Source organism: Etheostoma spectabile, chromosome 16 (genome assembly GCF_008692095.1).
Source record: "Etheostoma spectabile isolate EspeVRDwgs_2016 chromosome 16, UIUC_Espe_1.0, whole genome shotgun sequence".
In the NCBI taxonomy this organism is placed as follows: Eukaryota; Metazoa; Chordata; class Actinopteri; order Perciformes; family Percidae; genus Etheostoma; species Etheostoma spectabile.
Window position 1 is genome coordinate 17955500 of NC_045748.1, and position 19251 is coordinate 17974750.

A 19251-nucleotide genomic window follows, 5' to 3' on the forward strand; every position below is an offset into this window, starting at 1 on the left:
CAGTGGCACTTCAGGTCAATTTGTACACAAGCGACAAGACTTTTGTCAGGGACTGTACTTCACAGGAAATATTGTTCAATCTTTCTTTGCACATAAAATGATTTTTTTGGGTGAAATAAACTTGCAGAGGGAGTGTGATTGTGTATGTGGATATGGATTTGTGTGTGTTTCTGTGAGTGTGTGAGCTTGTGTAATTGGACGGCAACTGAACACAAACTCACAGACAAAATACACATACAATACAATGGCGAAACCACCATTTTGAGTTATATCTGAAAATAAACTCCGTGACACAGACAGGATACTGACTCATTTCTACTCAAACTACATAATGAAAGCAGATACAAAAGATGCATTGTCTGCATGTTTGTGTGTGTGTGTGTGTGTGTGTGTGTGTTTGTGTGTGTGTGTATTTGTGTGTGTGTGTGTGTGCGTGCGTGCGTACAAAGAGAGTCCAGTATGTGTATTTTTGTGAGTGTCTCCTCTGCCTCCTCTTATTCAGCACCGCTCAGGAGATGGCGGCTTCCTGCACTTCCCATTTCACAGGATGTTAGTGAACAATGACCGTGCAAACGTCACTTTTCTGAGCTAATCAGGTTACTTTAAAACTGGTGCTATCTATTAAAATGCCATTGACATTTTCTAACCAGCGGATGACTTTCACCATTGACTTCCAATTGGATGCAGTCACAACGGGTGAACCATGAACACTGGCTACATACATTTTATTATTTGTTTTCAATAGCTTAATAACCAAAAGCTTCTAACTAAAGCTTGCAATCTGTTGCAGCCAGACACTGAGGCTTCTTCGTTGTCAGACACATGAGGTAATTAACAAAGATGATGGATTTGTCACTTGCAGTGATGAAGCAACAATAAGAAAATAGATGAAACCCAATGAATACACATATTATGATTAAATAAATGAATAAAAAGCTTAAACACAAAAGGAAAACTGTAATTAAATGCCATTTTGTAAAAATGTATAGTTTTCAAAAAGAGTTTTAAAAGAGGACACTACTAGCTTGTCGCATTCCCAATGGAAGGTTATTCAATAATTATAAAGTCCTCAAAGCAAATGCCCTACTACCCGGTGTCTCAAGCCTTGCCCTGCAGGGGACAGAGCATCAGCTAGTTTGCTGAACTGAGAGTAAGGGATGATAAGGTTAAAAGTGCAAAAGTTACAGATAAAAGTAACATAGGGTTGCTTTAAAAAAAACTTGATAACTTTCAGTTTCAAACAGGACACAAACCCCGATCTCCTGGGTGAAAAGTCCGGTGTTTGTTTGACACATCCACCGACCCCCCGTACCCGCCATCTTATGTGTGAGTTTTGGCACACCTGTTCGTCACTTCACTTCCGGCTTTGCTCCTGTCAAAATTACTACAGCCGCTAGAGTTTATCACCATTATAAATGTAGATATGGATCATAATTGCTCCTTGAACGACTTATGATGCATTTTGTCTCTTTATGGCTTAATGCTGTTGTGATACAGATATGATGTATGTCATTATTTTCTATTCACAAAGGCCATAATGGTTTTTACTACATGCTATTGTTCATATTATTAATAATAATAATAATAAAATAATTAAAGCTGCAAGCAGCGTTGGATGGGCCATCGCTAGTCTGCGCATGTCACTGATACCTCAAACAAGACTCTACGTCAAACAGTTAATTAGCGGTAAAAGGGGGCATGGCCAAAGCATAGGGGTCTGTGCAAACCTTTACCAATAAAAAAGGAAGTCTCTGGTGAGTTCATTGATACCTCACATTAGACTCTACCTTAAACAGGTCACCACTTATGAAAGGGGGCATGGCTTTAGCATAAGGGGCTGGCCAAACCATCACCAATGAATAGAAACTCTGCTGAGTTCAATGATACCTCACACAAGGGTTTACATCAAATGTGTCAAAAGTTATGAAAAGGGGTGTGGCTACATCATAGGCAGGGCCAGATTAACAATTTCCTGCGCCCTGGGCAACGACTCAAGGGCTCAAAGCAACAATTGCAAAGTTGCTATCATCAAGAGCATTCAGCCTATACAAATCAGACCTCTGCATAACTCAGTGGAGATGTACTGTATGTACAGCATGTACAATCGCCACAATGTACAATTGCCACAGCATAAAGTGCATTCAAAAGACAGAACAAATGTACAGATGTTTAATATTACTTTTTAGAATTAATCTTTCACAGAACTTGGTGGCTACAGAGTAATTATAGAAATTTGATTCTGAAAATAATTCACTCAGACCAGAGCCAAAAAATTAAAAATAAATTAAATTCAAAAAATTAAACATATATATATATATAATCATTTTAATTAGTTTTGCTATTTATTCCAAAAACTGTGAGAAAATGGAGAAATAGATACTGAAGAAAGGCAAACTGAATAAAGATGATTAAATGTGGGACATACTACAGTTTGTTGTAATCACCCTTAAGTGACAAAAAGCAAAAGCAAAAAAGGGTATTCAACCCAACTAAATGTTTTATTTCATGATGCATTGATTTCCTTCTCTCTACCTCCAAGGATGATTGTTCCCTTGACACTGTTCCCATCCTGAGAGGACAGCATGCTCCCATCATCCCACAAGCATTGTTCGCCCTGTCTCCTGCAGAGTGTGTGTCTATGTCCTATTTCTGCATGTACTGCCACACGGTTGCCTATGCCTAACATTCAAACCTAACCTAACCTAGTTACATAACTGGCATGCAGATAAAGACTGGTTTGTCTTGTTACAGTATCTCACTGTATGCAAAATGTTTACACCAGAGACAGAAAACACCGGGACTTGAACAAAAAGTTGTACATCCTACACACACTAACAACACAACAATTTGCAAACAGCTTCCATAACATGGTCCTGAATGAGAATTTACAGGTTCAATAACTGATTTCAGGTGCTGAAGGTATTTATAAACACTGATCTCACAATCTTTTTGAGAATTCTTTCTCAAATTATCTTCATAAGATAACACAACTTTGGGAAAAACCTTGAGAGAGCAGGTCAAATAATGTGACTATTTGCACAGTCACATTTTTGAACAAGTGAGACATTATAAATGCAGGTCAGGATTGTAAAGGATCTTTACAATGGCCACCCTCTATCCTAACAGTTATGTTCAACAACATTATTATGGTTGAATCCCTTTCCACTGCACTATGTCAATGTTAAAGTATTGCTTGTATCTCTTTGTGCTGATATTTATCTATATAGTCTATACAGAAGGTCAGGTCAACTTCACTCAGTATTTTTAACATTTGTAATCCAAAGGGTGTGCATTTGTTAGTGTGTGTGTACGTATATACGAGAAACCATCTATCATCATTTACGTAACTTGTAATTCAAGATTCAGCCAAAATTCTGCTATGGCAACGAGCACTGTAAACACCTCCATTGATGACACAAGGGGCCTTCTGGATCCTCTCTTGGATTAGGTGAACATCAGGAGAGGGCTTTGTTGCACCAGTGACAGCATCCAAATCCCTTCACTTAATGACCTAAATTCATACACTGTAAGGGCACTAAGGTGAGCAGAATGCGTGGGCCTGCTGAAATAAGTCCAGTTACTAAGTGCCATGACATCAGGTCATCACATCTTTCGAAAGAAAGACATCATCAAATCCTCGAACACTATTTCCATTTAAAATGTCATTGAGGAAATGTGATTGCTGATAATAACTGTTGCATATTCCCTTAAAATAGTTACCATATTATCCTACGTTGCATGTGATGGCTTTTGGTTATTGTATTAGTCATGTTCATTGTCATCTTTATTTCCTCAGTTAAACCAGCTGAGACTAACTGAAACAATGTCCTGTCACACCATTTTAGAGACTGGATTGTATGCTATTTTGTCCTTTTCCATGTGTACCATTCTCAAGGAACAATGTCCCTGCTGCTACGTTGTCACTATTTTTTTTCAAATGTCAGTACTGTTAGCAAGTCTCAAGCATAGAAGCAATCTGTTACTATGAGAAAAAAGGGACTGAGCCAAAGACCGCTGTGTTGTAATTCAATGTTTGACTTTTGCTTAACTTGCTCTGTTTAAATTGGTAACAACCACAAAACAACACATTTTTTTAGAATCCAAGGAAGCTATTATATCCCTCATTTTCATTGTATTACATAAAACATCAGAGTTAATGGATGGAAACAGCCTGTTCCCAAACTCCTTCACACACAGATCAAAGCAGTAAAAGAAGAAACTATCCAGTTAGTAAGTTAGTTAATAATTACAAACAGCCAAACATTGCTAATAAATAATCAAGAGGAATTCTTGTTTAGCCTTTGTGGTGGGGATTTGTGAAGGGGTGTAAGTCCATGTGGAGCCTACTTAGTGTTTTAGTAGTAGAAAAGAGAAAGAGGGAGAGAGAAAGAATACAGGTTAACAGGCTGAGGCCATGTGGGAGCTCCCTAGTCTGGGTAAACCCCGCCCACTCTGTCGGCGATTCAAATCTATTGAGCTTGGCTTGGTCTGGTGATAGCCAGACTAGGAGCTTCCCTGGCAGGGAAGGATTAGCATGGGAAGCTTTAAACTCTCATGAGGTCACAAGCAGTTACTAATTTCCCTAAGACACATAGATTTAAAATCAGGGGACAACAGCAAGAGTGCATTACTTTATGGAAAATTATCTTAAATAATCCAGCAGGTGTTTGCAAATTATGACTCTCAACCCATTTGAGCACTTTGAATTTTAAATCTTTAATTAAACTAATATAAAATGTTTCTTTCAGATATAGTACATACAAGTTTTTGTTTTTGATGCCTCTATCCATGTGTCTGTTTCATTCAATATTTTAAATTGATTACAATATGAAGTGTAAGGATAGAAATAAAGCAATTAAAAGAGTCCATAATATTTATCAACCATTCATCCATCGATAGGACTCCTTCATATAATTTGAAAATATAAGAATTATAGTGAAAACACATTTAACGTCATCCTGATTTTTGGAAGGGAAGAAATAAATGTAATGAGCAGATGTGAAGAATTTATATAATAATAAGAAGTTATGTCATTTGACAGTCAAAGTCACAATAACATGTCTCTATCAGGGTTGCTTTCAAGAAGGCTCTGTTTTGTTATCACAGTTGATCAACTGGCAATGAATTTTCTCCTTCCTGTCAGCGTGGCTGGCTATCTATGAACCCAAAATATCTTATATCCTTGTCTCAGTGTGTCAGAAGATACCATCCCAGAAAGATGTGTATATTTACTAAACAGGATGCAAACAAAAAAATTGCTAAACCCCTTCCATGAAAAGCATTTGTCGAATGAGAAGCCTATCAAGCTTTGGATTTCCCTGTGTTTTTAGCCTCTCCCAAACCAAAAACACACAAGTAAACGTGTAAGGAATGGATTAAACAGTGCATTTGCTCTAATGTGAGGAGTGACCTGTTGTAATATATTCAAAGCCATGGACAATATTATAAACTAACTTAATTATTTTACAGACTACGTTAGAAAAATTCCTGTTCAGGACTGGAACATCCCCATTGTGGAAGTTTGTCCTGCCAAAATCTAGCTCCAGCTAAATCTCATTCCCAGTTAGTCCTCATTCTCAAAGCATTTCTCTTTGAAAAAGTGAAGCATTAAATCTGAAATCTAACCCATGTGTTTCTCCAAGTATGTTTATTTATAGTAAGCATGCCATTAAAAAGTAAGCTTGAGATGGTTCTACTAATGAGCTTTTGCTAGTTAATTACATAGTTTATCAAACCTTTTAGTGATGTTGACATTTCAGCCAATGAAATTGACATTGTCAACGATATGAGAAGCCTCCTTTTATTGACCCCTGTGTCAAATCAAACTGCAAATAAACTGCATGTGACATGCTAGATTTAAAACAGACATAGCAACAGTAACTACAGACAGCAAACCTTAGCAAAGGGTCAATTTCTTCTTTGTTTTTTTTCTTCTTTTTTATCTTCTAATACTTACAGTCTATAATGCAATAAGTAAAGGCTCAGATTTATAGTAATGTTGGTCATCTGGCTGGAAGTTTGTACAACAAATATTCTTTCTGTAGGGGTCCATTGCAACATACCAACTCTATTTCTGTTTCTGTGTGTGTGTGTGTGTGTGTGTGTGTGTGTGTGTGTGTGTGTGTGTGTGTGTGTGTGTGTGTGCGTGTGCGTGCGTGCGTGCGTGCATGCGTGTGAGATTTAAAAGTACCATAACCAAAATGTGTCAAGACTGTACGTCAAGGTTGTAAATACCTAAAATGGATTTATATCTGAGAACTGAACTTGCGAAGGAATCACTAATATGTGTCTGTCCATGAAAAATAGATTACAATTTGTTTATTTTTTATTATTGCATTTAATGGATGCAAACTATGTGTATCAATACCTGACTGCAACATTTCATGTCTGATTGTTTTATTTTGCTCTTACTGTGCAGTCCCATTTTTTGAGTAAGTGATAAGAAATCCTAAATCTTCTGTCTTATGTAACTGCTTCCTTTTTGGGGCAATCATATATATTGCATTCTATAATATGAGTGCACTCTTGCAAGCAAAGTAAACATTATTTTATTGTCAACTGTGACGTAAAACACCATAAACTGAAAAACATCACATTCAGTTCCTTTGCATTTTTGTCAATATATACTTGAGTGACTGGACACTCTGTTGACTGTCCTGGAAGCTTGTTCAGTTTGCTCAGTAAATATTTACATGTTACCCATTTAGAGTTTTACTGGACATAAACAGTCTGGTTGCATCTCACATGGATTTGAACCCTGGTGACATTTTGTCTCTTCCAGGCCAAAAGACAGAAGACAATCCCTCTTGTTTAACTATCCTATCAATTCAGTGTTTCCCAGTCCTATCATTGAATATGTGCTAATTCGGATGTACAGTACATCTTGGCCCCCAGCAAATGACCAGTGAAATGTATTTTGTTTTATATTTGGACAAAACAACACTTAAAGGGATGCTCATTGATGCCTTGTATTTTCAAATTGTTTCCACGAACCTCTTATGTACTTCCTTCAGTAACAAACGCACTATTATTAGCTCTGGTCACGAGTGCCGACCCACCGCAGTCTTGATATCAACAAGTGCTGTGTTCTTTCATACTATGACCTTTAAGCTAAGAGTTAGGTAACTACAAATAACATGCATCTAGGCATGTAGCTGAGGTACTGAGGATGGCTTAACAGTACACCAAGTTTACTTATATTTTTGTACATGGCCTAAAATAGCAGGCTTAGGTTCCTCTAACTGTTTATCTAGTTTATCCAGGAAATTGAAGACTCACTATACTCTGAAGGTTCAATACTCCAAACGTGTTGTTCTAAACTCATTTTGGCGTACTTTACCCTTTGTATGTTATTCTAAAAGGTATCTTTATAAGGTAAAACAAATATTATTGCACAGACACTTTATTATAGCCCATAGAACAGGCAATATAAAAAGAAAAAAGTTAAGTCAGTCCAGACATCATAATACTACTACTACTACTAATACTAATAATTATAATAATGATAATAACACAACAGCTTGCATTTATATAGCACTTTTCATGGGGCCCAAGGAAGTGTTATACATATGGAGGTAGAAAAAATAAATAAATAACACAACAACAGAAAATAATTGTAGTAATGTTTTCCAGAGAGAACAGATTTTACAAAGGAATATTTGTACACACATGTTTGTATGGGTGTGCTTGGATTTAGCCTTTAGGAAAAAAGTGAGTCACTTAGATCAGATAAAGCTAAGTGTACTGTTTGCCCAGTAGTTTTACAAATATAACATAACATGCAGTGTTTTTTGCGTAGTTCTGACAGTCGTTTATTTAGATTTTCCCTGTTTCACTCTTCTTTTATCACCAGACTAAAGCGGCAATAGTTAAATAACTATAGAACATTAATTTAGTTGTGCAGTAGCCTACAGGTTTGTTTCAGACAGAAATAATAGATGGGCTGATTGTGTGCATGGTGCACCATCATTAAATGGTAATTGCTGTATAGAGTGTTGAATTTTGAATGTTGTTCAAGCCAAACAAGAGACGTCATCTCCCTCTTGTTTCCACTTATAATATCAAAAAAAAAAACATGTGTCACAAAAAAGAAAAAAGGATAGAAACAAATGTTGCTCGGTCCGATTAACAGTTCTGTATCAATGTGTTCCTCACCGTTTGTAACAAAAGTCAGATCTGTAGTAATGTGTGTCTGTTTGGACAACAATATGTATTCATCCTGTAGAGGTCCATTGCAACACACCAACTCTATTTATGTTTTTAAGTGTAAGTGTAAGTTTGTGTGTGTGTGTGTGTGTGTGTGTGTGTGTGTGTGTGTGTGTGTGTGCACTGCATTATACTGGCAGCACCACCTATTAGCACACCTGTTTTCAAGTATGAATGCGTGCTAACCTATTTTCATTTGTACTCTGCACCCCTGTATATCCTTCATACAATGCAGGAATGTAAGCCATCACACAACCACCAGTAAACACATTAAAATTGTCTCCGCCCCAACGTCTGGAAAGGCAGCTGATATTTCTCCAGATTTCAAACAAACATTTAGACCCCATAAACAAAATGTTTGGTCTGCCTAAGCCAAAAGCGCTGCGTCAGATACACACGCGTCGGTTCTAACAACCTCCGCGTGGACACAACACATTCACAAAACTGAAACAAGATGATGGATAGTGTGGTGTGGATTTGAGGGTTTGGACAGCAAGATGAGAATTTTATGTAATGGTCTGCTTGGAAAGAACATGCAGTGGTTTTGGCCAGTATGGCTATGTATTGCATGCATCTGTTGCCATGTAATGGAGATTAGGACTGTGAAACAGATCAGTGAATCCTTTTTAAGTCACTTCTGGACTCTCATTCTTTTAAATTTCCGTTGTTGTTGTTTTACTACCCTAAACATTTTAATGGTGCTTTTATGGTGCCTGTAGTAGCAAAACATTCTTTGTTGACATTTATAATCTTTAACCAATGACGGTCTTTATTTTTGGCTATGTCATCATTAAAAACAGATTTGAAACTGTCCTTAACACAGAGGCAAATGATATCCTGTTGAATGTCAGTGCAGCTGAATGCTCTGTTTGTTTACCAATTTAAGTCCTAAACGAGTTGTGCCTTGCAATAGCAATAGCAAAATCTGTTAGCAATCCATTTTAAAGTAGTTATTTTCAAAGGTATTTTTGTGGTTAAGGTATTGTTAAAACACACCCAATCTTAATACAGATATGACAGATAGGATCTTGAACAATCATTTTTGTCATTCTACTGTTTGGTTTCCATTTATACCTCGAAAAGGAAACCTTTTTTGTTCAGGAATCACTGTATGACTTTGTTTTGATAAGTGACATATAAACCAAAATATGAAATCTATTTCTTTAGACCTGCTCTCTGTCTCTCTCTGGTTCTCCTTGCATTGATGATAGGCCACTAGAGACATCAAGCTAGAGGAAAAGATACACAGCGGAAAGAAAGACAGGACCAGAGTTGCTGCTTGTTAATGTGCAAGTAAACACTGCCTGGCAAGACAAAAGCGAGGTGACAGGCAGAGAGAGATGGGGAGGGGGTTCACATTATAAAACGTCAGACAGTACAGTCACACTGTGTCTTTTCCTTTTTCACACTTCACCCTCTATAATGCAACACACATAGGCCTACTGTGCAACCATTTGGCTTTAAAAATAAGCTTCAGTAAAGTCTGATTCAAATTATTAATGCACACAATCCAAAATAAAAACCATGCATTTGCTACTTAATGCATTATTCAATTACATTGAATTGTTGGACTTTGAAATGAATCAAAATTGTCATGCATTAGCAGGGAAGCTAAGGCTAACTTTTTGTTTTGTCTAAATTATGACTGTTTTATTAAAATAATTAATCAAATATAAATAAAATTATTTGAAATTGTATCATATTTTCTAAAACTTTTAAAGCCATCTTTTAAAAATGCACATACAAGAAGTTGCAACTAATTCTACTTTAGCCTTTACTTATCAAACTTGTAAAGGAATTGTTTCATTCAAACCCCTTTACTGATTATAACCAGATTTCCCCCCACTGGAATACTGAAAATGAGCACCAAATCAATTTGAAAACTTGTTTTGATGTCATGAAATAAAGGCAGAGGTTGGACACACACACACAGACACACATGCGCACATGGAGCACCTGGAGATGTCACAAGATTTATGAGTGACAGGGGATTGACAAATCATTTTGAAATAATGGAAACACATGCCTGAAAGCTGTGTCCATGACGCCAAAAGGTAGTAAAATTACTCTTGAATCTGCCAAGACCAATAGGCTCCAGTCCTGTCTGCTGCATTCCTTCTGTGCACAGCTCACACACACTGCCATTTAAGGCTACCGAGTGTGCTGACAGACTTTTGGAAGGAGAGACAGATAAAACAGAGGTTTTCTGATATTCTAAGATGACAGAGTGAGTACTTAATTGCCTCTGTCATTTGTGTGTGTATCAATTACATCTATGGGATGTCTCTGGAGCTCTGATATCACTGTCATTTCTATTTTCTCCCCATTTGCCTGCAATCTTTTTTGGAGTAACAGTCATTGCCAAAATGCATACTGATGTAATAGGTGTGCAGGTGTGCAGTTACAAACTACTACAAATAGTGTTGCTGGGAGAAATCAGTGCAGAGATGATGACCTGTCTGCATTCCAGATAAAGGGTAATAAGTGTAATAAAATAAATACTTCATAGATAACAGGAAAACAAGAGACACAAAGATTTGTTAATCAATGTGCATTACTCAAACTTGGCCAAAGTGAAGAGAGAGAAGATGTGATGCACACTTAAAGTATGCGAGGTTGCTGGGCAAACTGGCTGTGACGTATGCTTCCCTCTGTTGGACAACTAGAACAACAACTACCTGCATTGCAATGAATTGCTCCCTGCACAAATCCTAAAGTCATTATTTAAATAAATTGAAAAAAATGTATTCAATATTTTATGCAGAAGATAGTGGGTAAAAGTCATCAATCAATTGACTATCAAAATGCCATGGTAGTCTCATTTTTCACTTTGCTACGATGCTAATGTTGTACATAATGGCACAAGTATGTATGCAAACATTAATTTGTTTGTCCTTCCTTAAGAAGAGATGTCAGTGTTTTGTAAAAAAAAAATGTATAAAAAATAAATAACAACAATTCATTTAATTTAAGCTGAGTGCTTTTTCTTGTGCAGTAAATATTTTATCATCATTAACCCACGTACAATTCTTAGACTTGAATGCATCCTTAATTGGTAAATCTCTTTTTCAAACTCCAGTTAGGTAGAAAATAGTTGTGCAATATTTTTATAACTTTGTGTTATAAATAGTACTGTAAATTCAGGCACAAGGCCGTCCTGGTATGCAACTTTAGTTGCATTACACTGTTCATATGACAAAATATTTAATGTTAGATTTAAACACTCCTATGACTACAGGATTCTTTTGTACTTCCTCTATTTTACCACTTGATGTCACCCTTTTCCAGAAACCATTGAACTGAGTTGCTGGATCACTCAACCCTGCTGATGCAATAGTTAGGAAAAGATTTTAGCACTATTACAGACCAAACCCAGTATAGGTGTGTGTGTGTGTGTGTGTGTGTGTGTGTGTGTGTGTGTGTGTGTGTGTGTGTGTGTGTGTGTGGGTCTTAATACAATATCTCTATTACTATAACTTTATTCCTGCATGACTCAATATGTATTATTATTTTAGTGTGCTTACCTTCCTCCCAGAGAACAGCATACACAGCTGATGCATGGAGCCTCCGTTCTTGGTCAGCTCTTTCTTCAGGGTTTTAGGGGATGGGAGTGTCCATCCACCCTTGTGGTGCGCTCCCCCCGCCTCCAGGCAGTTGATGGCATTATCGGAGGTGAAACAAGGCGTGCGGGGGTCTTGTAGGAGGCTCCCTTCACTGTGGGTGCGCCTGCGGAGGGAATTCTGCACACTGAGACCCCCTCCTCCATGCTTCTCACAGGTGGCCCCCTCCACCATGCTGCGGCGCTTGCTGTCACTACGCTGCAGGTAGGCATCATCACTGTCGTCTTCATCCTCCTCCTCCTCCTCCTCATCGGTATCCTCGTCTTCATCTTCATCATACTCTTCTTCATCAGTGTTGGGTGAGGAGAGGGCATCGGCGCTGAAGGATCGATCAAGGCGTAGTTCAGGGATGACGAATGAGGATGAGGAGGAGGACGGGGGAGCGTTGGTGTCTAGTTGCTCCGAAGCGTTGTCCTCATCTGTGTTTGACACCACCAGGTGTAGGTTGACCTCCTCTTCATTCCTTACTCCCTCCTCCTCTCTGCCTTCTTCTACTTCTTTCTCTTCCCCTTCACTTCCTGCACTCTTTCTGCTGGCCCCATCATCTTCCTCTTCCTCTCTCCTGCTCTCCAAAGCATTTGCCTCTCTCCAGATCTCCATCTCGTTACCCTCCATGCTCCTCCAATCCTCGCCCTCGGTGGAAGGAGGTGGTGTGGGAGGCACCTTATGTCGCTCCTCAGATCCCACCAGACCCCCGAGAGGCATGTAGATCTCATCCAAGGGGGTGAGAGGATCTGAGGGGTGAGGACTGCCCAGGGTTGGGGGCTCTGAAGGACTGGATGGATACAGGCTGCTTTCCTCACCTTCTGAGCTGCGGGTGGGCAGATGGAGGCACATATCACCTCCTACTCCACCCAGCTCACAGGAAGGGTCATCTAACTTAGGCTCCAACATCTAGAAAAAGGAACAGAGAAAAATAGAGGGAGGGGGCAGTTAGTCATAACTATTTGACAATTAATGCACTGTCTATAAGCGTAAATCTAACGAGTTTAGCTCGGCACGAATGACATTTACTTCACTGCCATGAGCAAATCCACTTATTGCAAGTATTTCATTAGCAGTCATTGAATTTCGTTTTGAAATATCTCTGTCATGCCAGATGTTGAAGTGATCGAGTTGTAATGCCAGGACATTGATGTTTGTTGAGAAGGTCACAATGTTAGATTAACTGATGCAAGACATAGCATTCAGTCTTGCATGACCTACAAGCTTGGAACTAGAGTTGCTGGATCAGGAGTGTCTACAAACATGGCATCATGTAGCAAGTCGGGGATGAGATGTCAATATGCCAATGAGATTTCACAGATGCAAAGTGGGTTGTTTTTTATCTCATGGGATAAAACTGTAAATTGTTGTTCCCAATGCTCATTTTTGTTCATACGACTGGCATAAGGCTGAACTGCTAGAGAGACACACACACACACACACAAAATGTTATATCAGTGCCAGTGAGTTCAGATTGTGATTGTTTTTCTGCTATAGCTACTGCACCACACTGGAGCTTGCTGCACTGATTCAGTCAGACCAACTGGTACTGTGTCCTTGGGGACCGTAGTATTAAAAAAACAACCCAAACGTGTTAGCCACCCATCTGTTCACTCATTCCTCTTGTCTCTGATATGTTGCTATCATTTTAACATACTGTAAATTTCTCTCTAGCCCAAATAACCACACACATACGTGCAAGCCCTCCACTGCCCTCACCCACTTCCCTGGGCCACAATATCCCTGTCACACACTAATGTTTTCACACACACAGCACACTATCTGTCCTTACCCTCTGCCTTCTGCAATTTGTCTATATGACCTCCTTCCCAAAATTAGTGACTCAAACTTATTTATAAAGCGCTTATCACAGATAAAAATCAGAAAATGCTTTACATAAAACATGCAGCATGATACATGTTAAAAACACAATACACAATTAAAATGACAAAGTATTAGAAAACAAATAACTTGCAGAAAGGTTAACCAAAAGAGTTTTTAAAAAGGTAGGCCTTTAACAGATTTTTAAAAGGCTCCACAGAATCAGCAGACCGGTTGTAAATGGTGCTTTAACCTATTGCAGCCCACAGTGCCCTCAGTGGGTGGATCATTACAAATGCATTTTGAGTGGGCCATCATTGTTCATACCCACAGAATTGTATTTCCAATTTGACTAAAGATCACAAAGTTGCTGAATATGTAAAATTGAATTGCGGAAAGGTTTATACAGTTATGCACAAAACATTTTTTTTTTCTCCATTTGATGTAATGATGCTTCCTACTAAGTTTGCTTTGGTCAAAATAAAATAAGTATAATTACATCAAGTAGTTACAGAGTATACAGTATATATGAATGAATGAATGAGAATATGTGGGTTCACAAGGTTAATCAACTGTGTGTTGCTGTATTAAGAAGAGTATAAGCAGTATGAAAGATATTCAGTATGGGGAATGTGTTTTTTTTTCTCCATATAAAGTAGGTTTATAGAGTGGATATGAAAATTGAAATTTAACATGCATGAATTTAAATACAGTCCATGGAAATAAATTGCGGTAGCAAAAATATCTGTTATTCAATGGGTTCATGAGTAGATTTGTGAAGTCACAAGTCCTCTGCTTAGACTACAAAATCAATTCAGCAAGTCTTGTGAAGGGCATCATTGTGCTGGTCAAGTTGTCCCACAATGACAAGCTGGAGTCACAAGACGCTATGCTTTAACTGGAGATAATGCTGCCTCTTTGGAGACAGCTCTCATGATATTTCACAAGCTGTTTGTGTGCTATTGCAGCTTAAATTAGTGTCCACAGATACTTTTGCCCTGGTTATAGTCTTCTCTTTGTTGACCTGCATTCATAAACTCTGCAAATAACTTTTAGGACTTTCAGTCAAGCTCAACTTAAAATAAAACATACTAATGGTATCCATACTGTCTGAAATTGTAGCTCAGATAAATATTGTATTAGCGGGTGTACCAAAAATAGAATCCATCTATATTACTTTTTTTTTTGGAGGACCTGGACTAGAAGCAGCAGATATGTACACAATTATTTGGATATTAAACGGCGTGAATTGGGATCTGAATATATATTGACACAGTCTAAGTATGTCTAGAGGACACTGAGGTCTTACATTAAGGTTGCTGCAACAAAATGACCTTTTATTTTGTAATGGGGGCTGTGGAGAACCACAAGGCTTTGTTCTGAGCCTGTTTCTTTTCTCTGCGAACACATACTATCACTCCTTAAAACTATATTTACTCATCAAACAAAATAATCTCTTATTAACCTTTACTTCTGATGTCTTGCACCAGACTGAGATGTTACGCCAATGTTCAAATGTGTTTGTTGTGTAATCCAAATTAAATCCCATGACTGGAAACTAATTCTTTGCCTTGTCGTGCGCTATGCAAATTCTGTGTAATGTTCATATTACTAAGTCCAGAAATAAAGTCAAACAACTTACTATGTATATGAAGCAAGAGATAAACCAACTTCAAACTCATTTATTTCTTGATGTTTACTCACCAAAAAGAGATTAGCCCTTCACAAACAAAAGACAAAGACTAGAAGACTTTCTGGCAGTAACAGTTTCACTGCAAAGATGATACAGCTGTAGACATTGGACAATAACGGTGAGAACAAACACCCTTTCTTTGACCAGTTTTCTTTAAAACTCAGTTTTTGATAGAAACTTGACATATTTTAAGGGGGAGTAAAGGAGCTGGCTTTGACTGCAGCCTCCATTATTGACAGACCTACCTAAACTGTTCTCTCTGTCTCTCTCTCTCTCTCTCTCTCTCTCTCTCTCTCTCACCTTGTCTTGTTTAAGAGTGAGGGTAAATTGGATCGTGAGATGGACAGGCGGATTTGTGCAGCACCAGCAGTAATGCAGCCGTTATAGTGGACGGTTGATGAGGGAGCTGAGCCTTAATTTACCTGTCAATCTGCATTCTAATACACACCCACAGCTACAATTGTTGGGTAGTGACCTAAAAAATTGGGGTATGGAGCTCAAACATCTAGAGAGAGCTAGAAGAATTGCTTCTGCTTTTGTAAAAGAGTTAGTTGAGGTGGTTTGGTCATCTGATCCGTATTATTTTATCTGACTTAAAACGCTGTGGGATTCCGCTGATAGAGCTGGAAGAAAAGAAGTTGCGGGGGGAGAGGGTAATCTGGACTACCTTGCTTAGCCTGCTGCCACCGCAACCCTGCCCTGGATAAGCAATAGAAATGGATGGATGGATAGATGGATGGATGGATGGAAGAATTCACAAACAAATGTATAAATCTTGAAAAATCCAAGCTCCCATAGATCCATACTGAAAAATTGGTCATTGGCCACAACTAATTGGCAACGCTGGCTCTGTTTTATTTTTAGGATGCCTTCACTGAGAAGCACAACCCAAGTTTAATCAGACCTTTTGCTTGTGTGTTTGTTTGGGTGGTGTCAGTTTCCATACCATTTTTCCCATTTGGCCACTATGAAGCCCTTTGAGACTAGCGCAATGACTCGGGGCTATATATAAACTTGACTTGATGTGCATGGATATCTACAACTGCCTTAAGGTGATCCAGACCTCTAATTTTCTCTTCTAACTCCCTCTTAACCTTCCTGTGACCTAAATGCTTCACAGTAGTGTTACAACCAAGACATCAGAGCTTCTTACTAATGCACTGTGTTTATGAGTGGTATTCTTAGAATGAAATGCACTTTCATAAAAACACCCATAAAGTAAAGTCGCTGTCTTTATCCCTTTCTGCCCCTCCTTTTCCTGTTCTTTGTGGCCCAAGTCAGAATAGAACAGTAGTTAGTTTTTAAATAGTTTTTTTGGCTTATCATAGTATTCACAGTATGAATATTTTGAAACATCACGAGAGAAACATTTATTTTTCTATCAAGCCATCATACATTTAAACATGACGTCTACACAGACAGTTTTTCCCTTTCTTTTTCTCGACTTCATTGACCCCATCTCTCTTTCGCTGTCTTACATGCATAAATCCCTGACTGTAGAAGATATGGCTTGAGACACAATGGAGCCACCTGTCCTTTACGATACACTTGTTCGTTCTCACACTCTCTAAAGTTGGCACACACACACACAAACAAACACAAAATCAAGCCTCTTCAAATTAACCCTGTCTTTCAAGCCTGTCCTCATGTTTTATATGAAAAAGCAGAGACATATTAACACACTTGTTCATCTTCAAGACATTTCACTATGCCTACACTCTTTACACTCTTTTTCTTTCTTCTAAAGGAAATTAAATGATAAATGAATGGACACAAGCTAGTGGGTAATTTGCTTGCGCTGATGTGTGTGTTTATGTGGTTTATGTGTGTACTCAAATATGTCTCAAAGTCATCAATGATTCACACGATTACAATCTCTTGCATTGCCAATAAAGCAAAGAACCAAAACCAGCACTAAAAGGCAGGGAGAGTGGGATGCAGGGTAAGAGAGTGAATAGATGGAGGAGACAAAGTGGATAAGACAAGCAGAATGGAGGAGGGGAGTCAGTGAATGGCAACAGCACAGAAATGAGATGAGTAAGTGAAAGAGGGCAGAGAGAAAGAAACAGAACAGGAGAGGAGATCTTGGGAAATGTCCATCTTGTTTTTTTTATGTCAATGGACCATGAACAGCATTACTGGTCTGACAATGACCTAACGAGCAAATGAGCACCTAACACTAACCCTGCCAGGCAACATTTCAAACAGATACGACACATTAAAATAAGCTACAGAAAATAAGATACATTTTGTAAACATGAGTTTCCAAAAATAATCTTGGAATTGTTTTATCCGACTAGATATAAGATATAATTTAATACCTTGTTAGCCATCTAACTCCTTGTGTTTGATGAGATAAAATTATGCTTCATCATGTTAGAGAGTATGCCAGTTATTTGTAGGCCAAAAGGGAGCCATACTGGCTACTGAAATATTTCTGTCACAAGTTAACTGGCCCCATTGAATTTTACTTGAGGTAATTTCACATATTTTATACAATTATTTATTTGCATTGTGCAGAAAACAGGGGGCCTTTGTTGTATGCCATATCCCATATTTTTCTCCTCTTTTTCTTTCAGATATCTATTGTCTCTGTCAAACAAAGGCAAAACTACCCAATTTTGTGCAGACATTCATTGTCCCCAGAGGATGAATCCAATCCCTTGGTGATTCCCTGACTTTTCACTACCACATTTTATGAAGAACCCCCCCACTGACTCTCTGAAAGAGCTGCAGAAAAGTTGAACGTCAGGGGCGCCATATTAAGCTTAAAGTTTATTATAGGGCATGGCATGACAGTCTGACCCCCTATCAGTCTAGGATGGCTACTGCAAAGGCAGCCTTTTTTCCTAATGTGATTATGAATAATAAGCATAACCCTAGACTTTTATTTGAAACTATTTACTGTCTTCTGACTTACACACTTCAGCAGCCAGTAAATAGTATGGATTTGTCAGCACATGATTTTATGATGTATTTTTATGAGCGAGTTGAGGACATTCTCACTATAATAACCCAGTCAAATGTTGGGGTGCTTAGACTGTGCCATCACAGGACCATCTTCTACAGGACAGGGCCACTCTGAGTTTGAGCCGATTTCTTTGGCTGAGTTAACTAAAATTGTTGTGACTGCAAGAGGTACCACTTGCTCTCTGGACGCCTCGCCTGCCTGGGTTGTTAAAGAACTATGGCGAACATTAGGATTGTATGTTTTAGCTGTTTTTACACCTTTTTCTAATTTGGCTTTCTGATCTAAAGTCTTTGAGAAAAACATTCTACTAAAAAAGCACTTACAAAGGTGGTAAACAATCTGTTACTGGCTGCTGACTCAGACTTAACATCTGTCTTTTTGTTAGATCTTAGCACGGCTTTTGATATTGTGGACCACTGTATTCTTTTGGACAGAATTGAGAAATACTTTGGCATCTCTGGCCAGGTGCGTAAGTGGTTGAAATCTTACCTTTCAGAAAGATCTCAATGTGTGTTTTATAATAACACATTTTCCGACCCTTCCCTACTTCAGCACAGGGTTCCACAGGGTTCAGTCCTTGGTCCACTGTTGTTTTCGTTATACTTAGTGCCATTGAGTGAGATCATTTGTTCTTTTGGGATTGCTTTTCATTTCTATGCTGTTGATTTACTAATATATTGCAACAGTTACAAAAGTTATTACAACAGTTTTTGCAGGATATCATTCTGAATCGGTTAAGTAATCGACTTGCTTGGCTGCTGTGAGAAGCTTGTTATCAGCAAACTTCGTACTGTTCAACTCAGCAAAAACTGAAATGATAGCTATTGGACAAGCTACATTAGGTCATTTGTATGACAATTTTATTTTGTCTATTGATAATTTGGTCATCAGTGCAAGGATAGAGTAAAGAATCTTGGGGTAGTTTTCGATTGGTCACTTTCATTTGATTTGCATAT

General features: G+C 38.3%; 1 protein-coding gene across 8 annotated transcripts in view; it reads right to left on the minus strand.

Annotated features, from left to right (window-relative positions):
• Positions 1-19251, minus strand: part of rgs3a (regulator of G protein signaling 3a) — a 192821-nt gene that overhangs the window by 30465 nt on the left and 143105 nt on the right. For all 8 annotated transcript variants that reach the window (XM_032539756.1, XM_032539755.1, XM_032539758.1 and 5 more), the window contains one exon: positions 11730-12719. In XM_032539756.1, coding sequence (XP_032395647.1) covers positions 11730-12719 — 990 coding nt within the window. The remainder of the gene's footprint in view (positions 1-11729; positions 12720-19251) is intronic.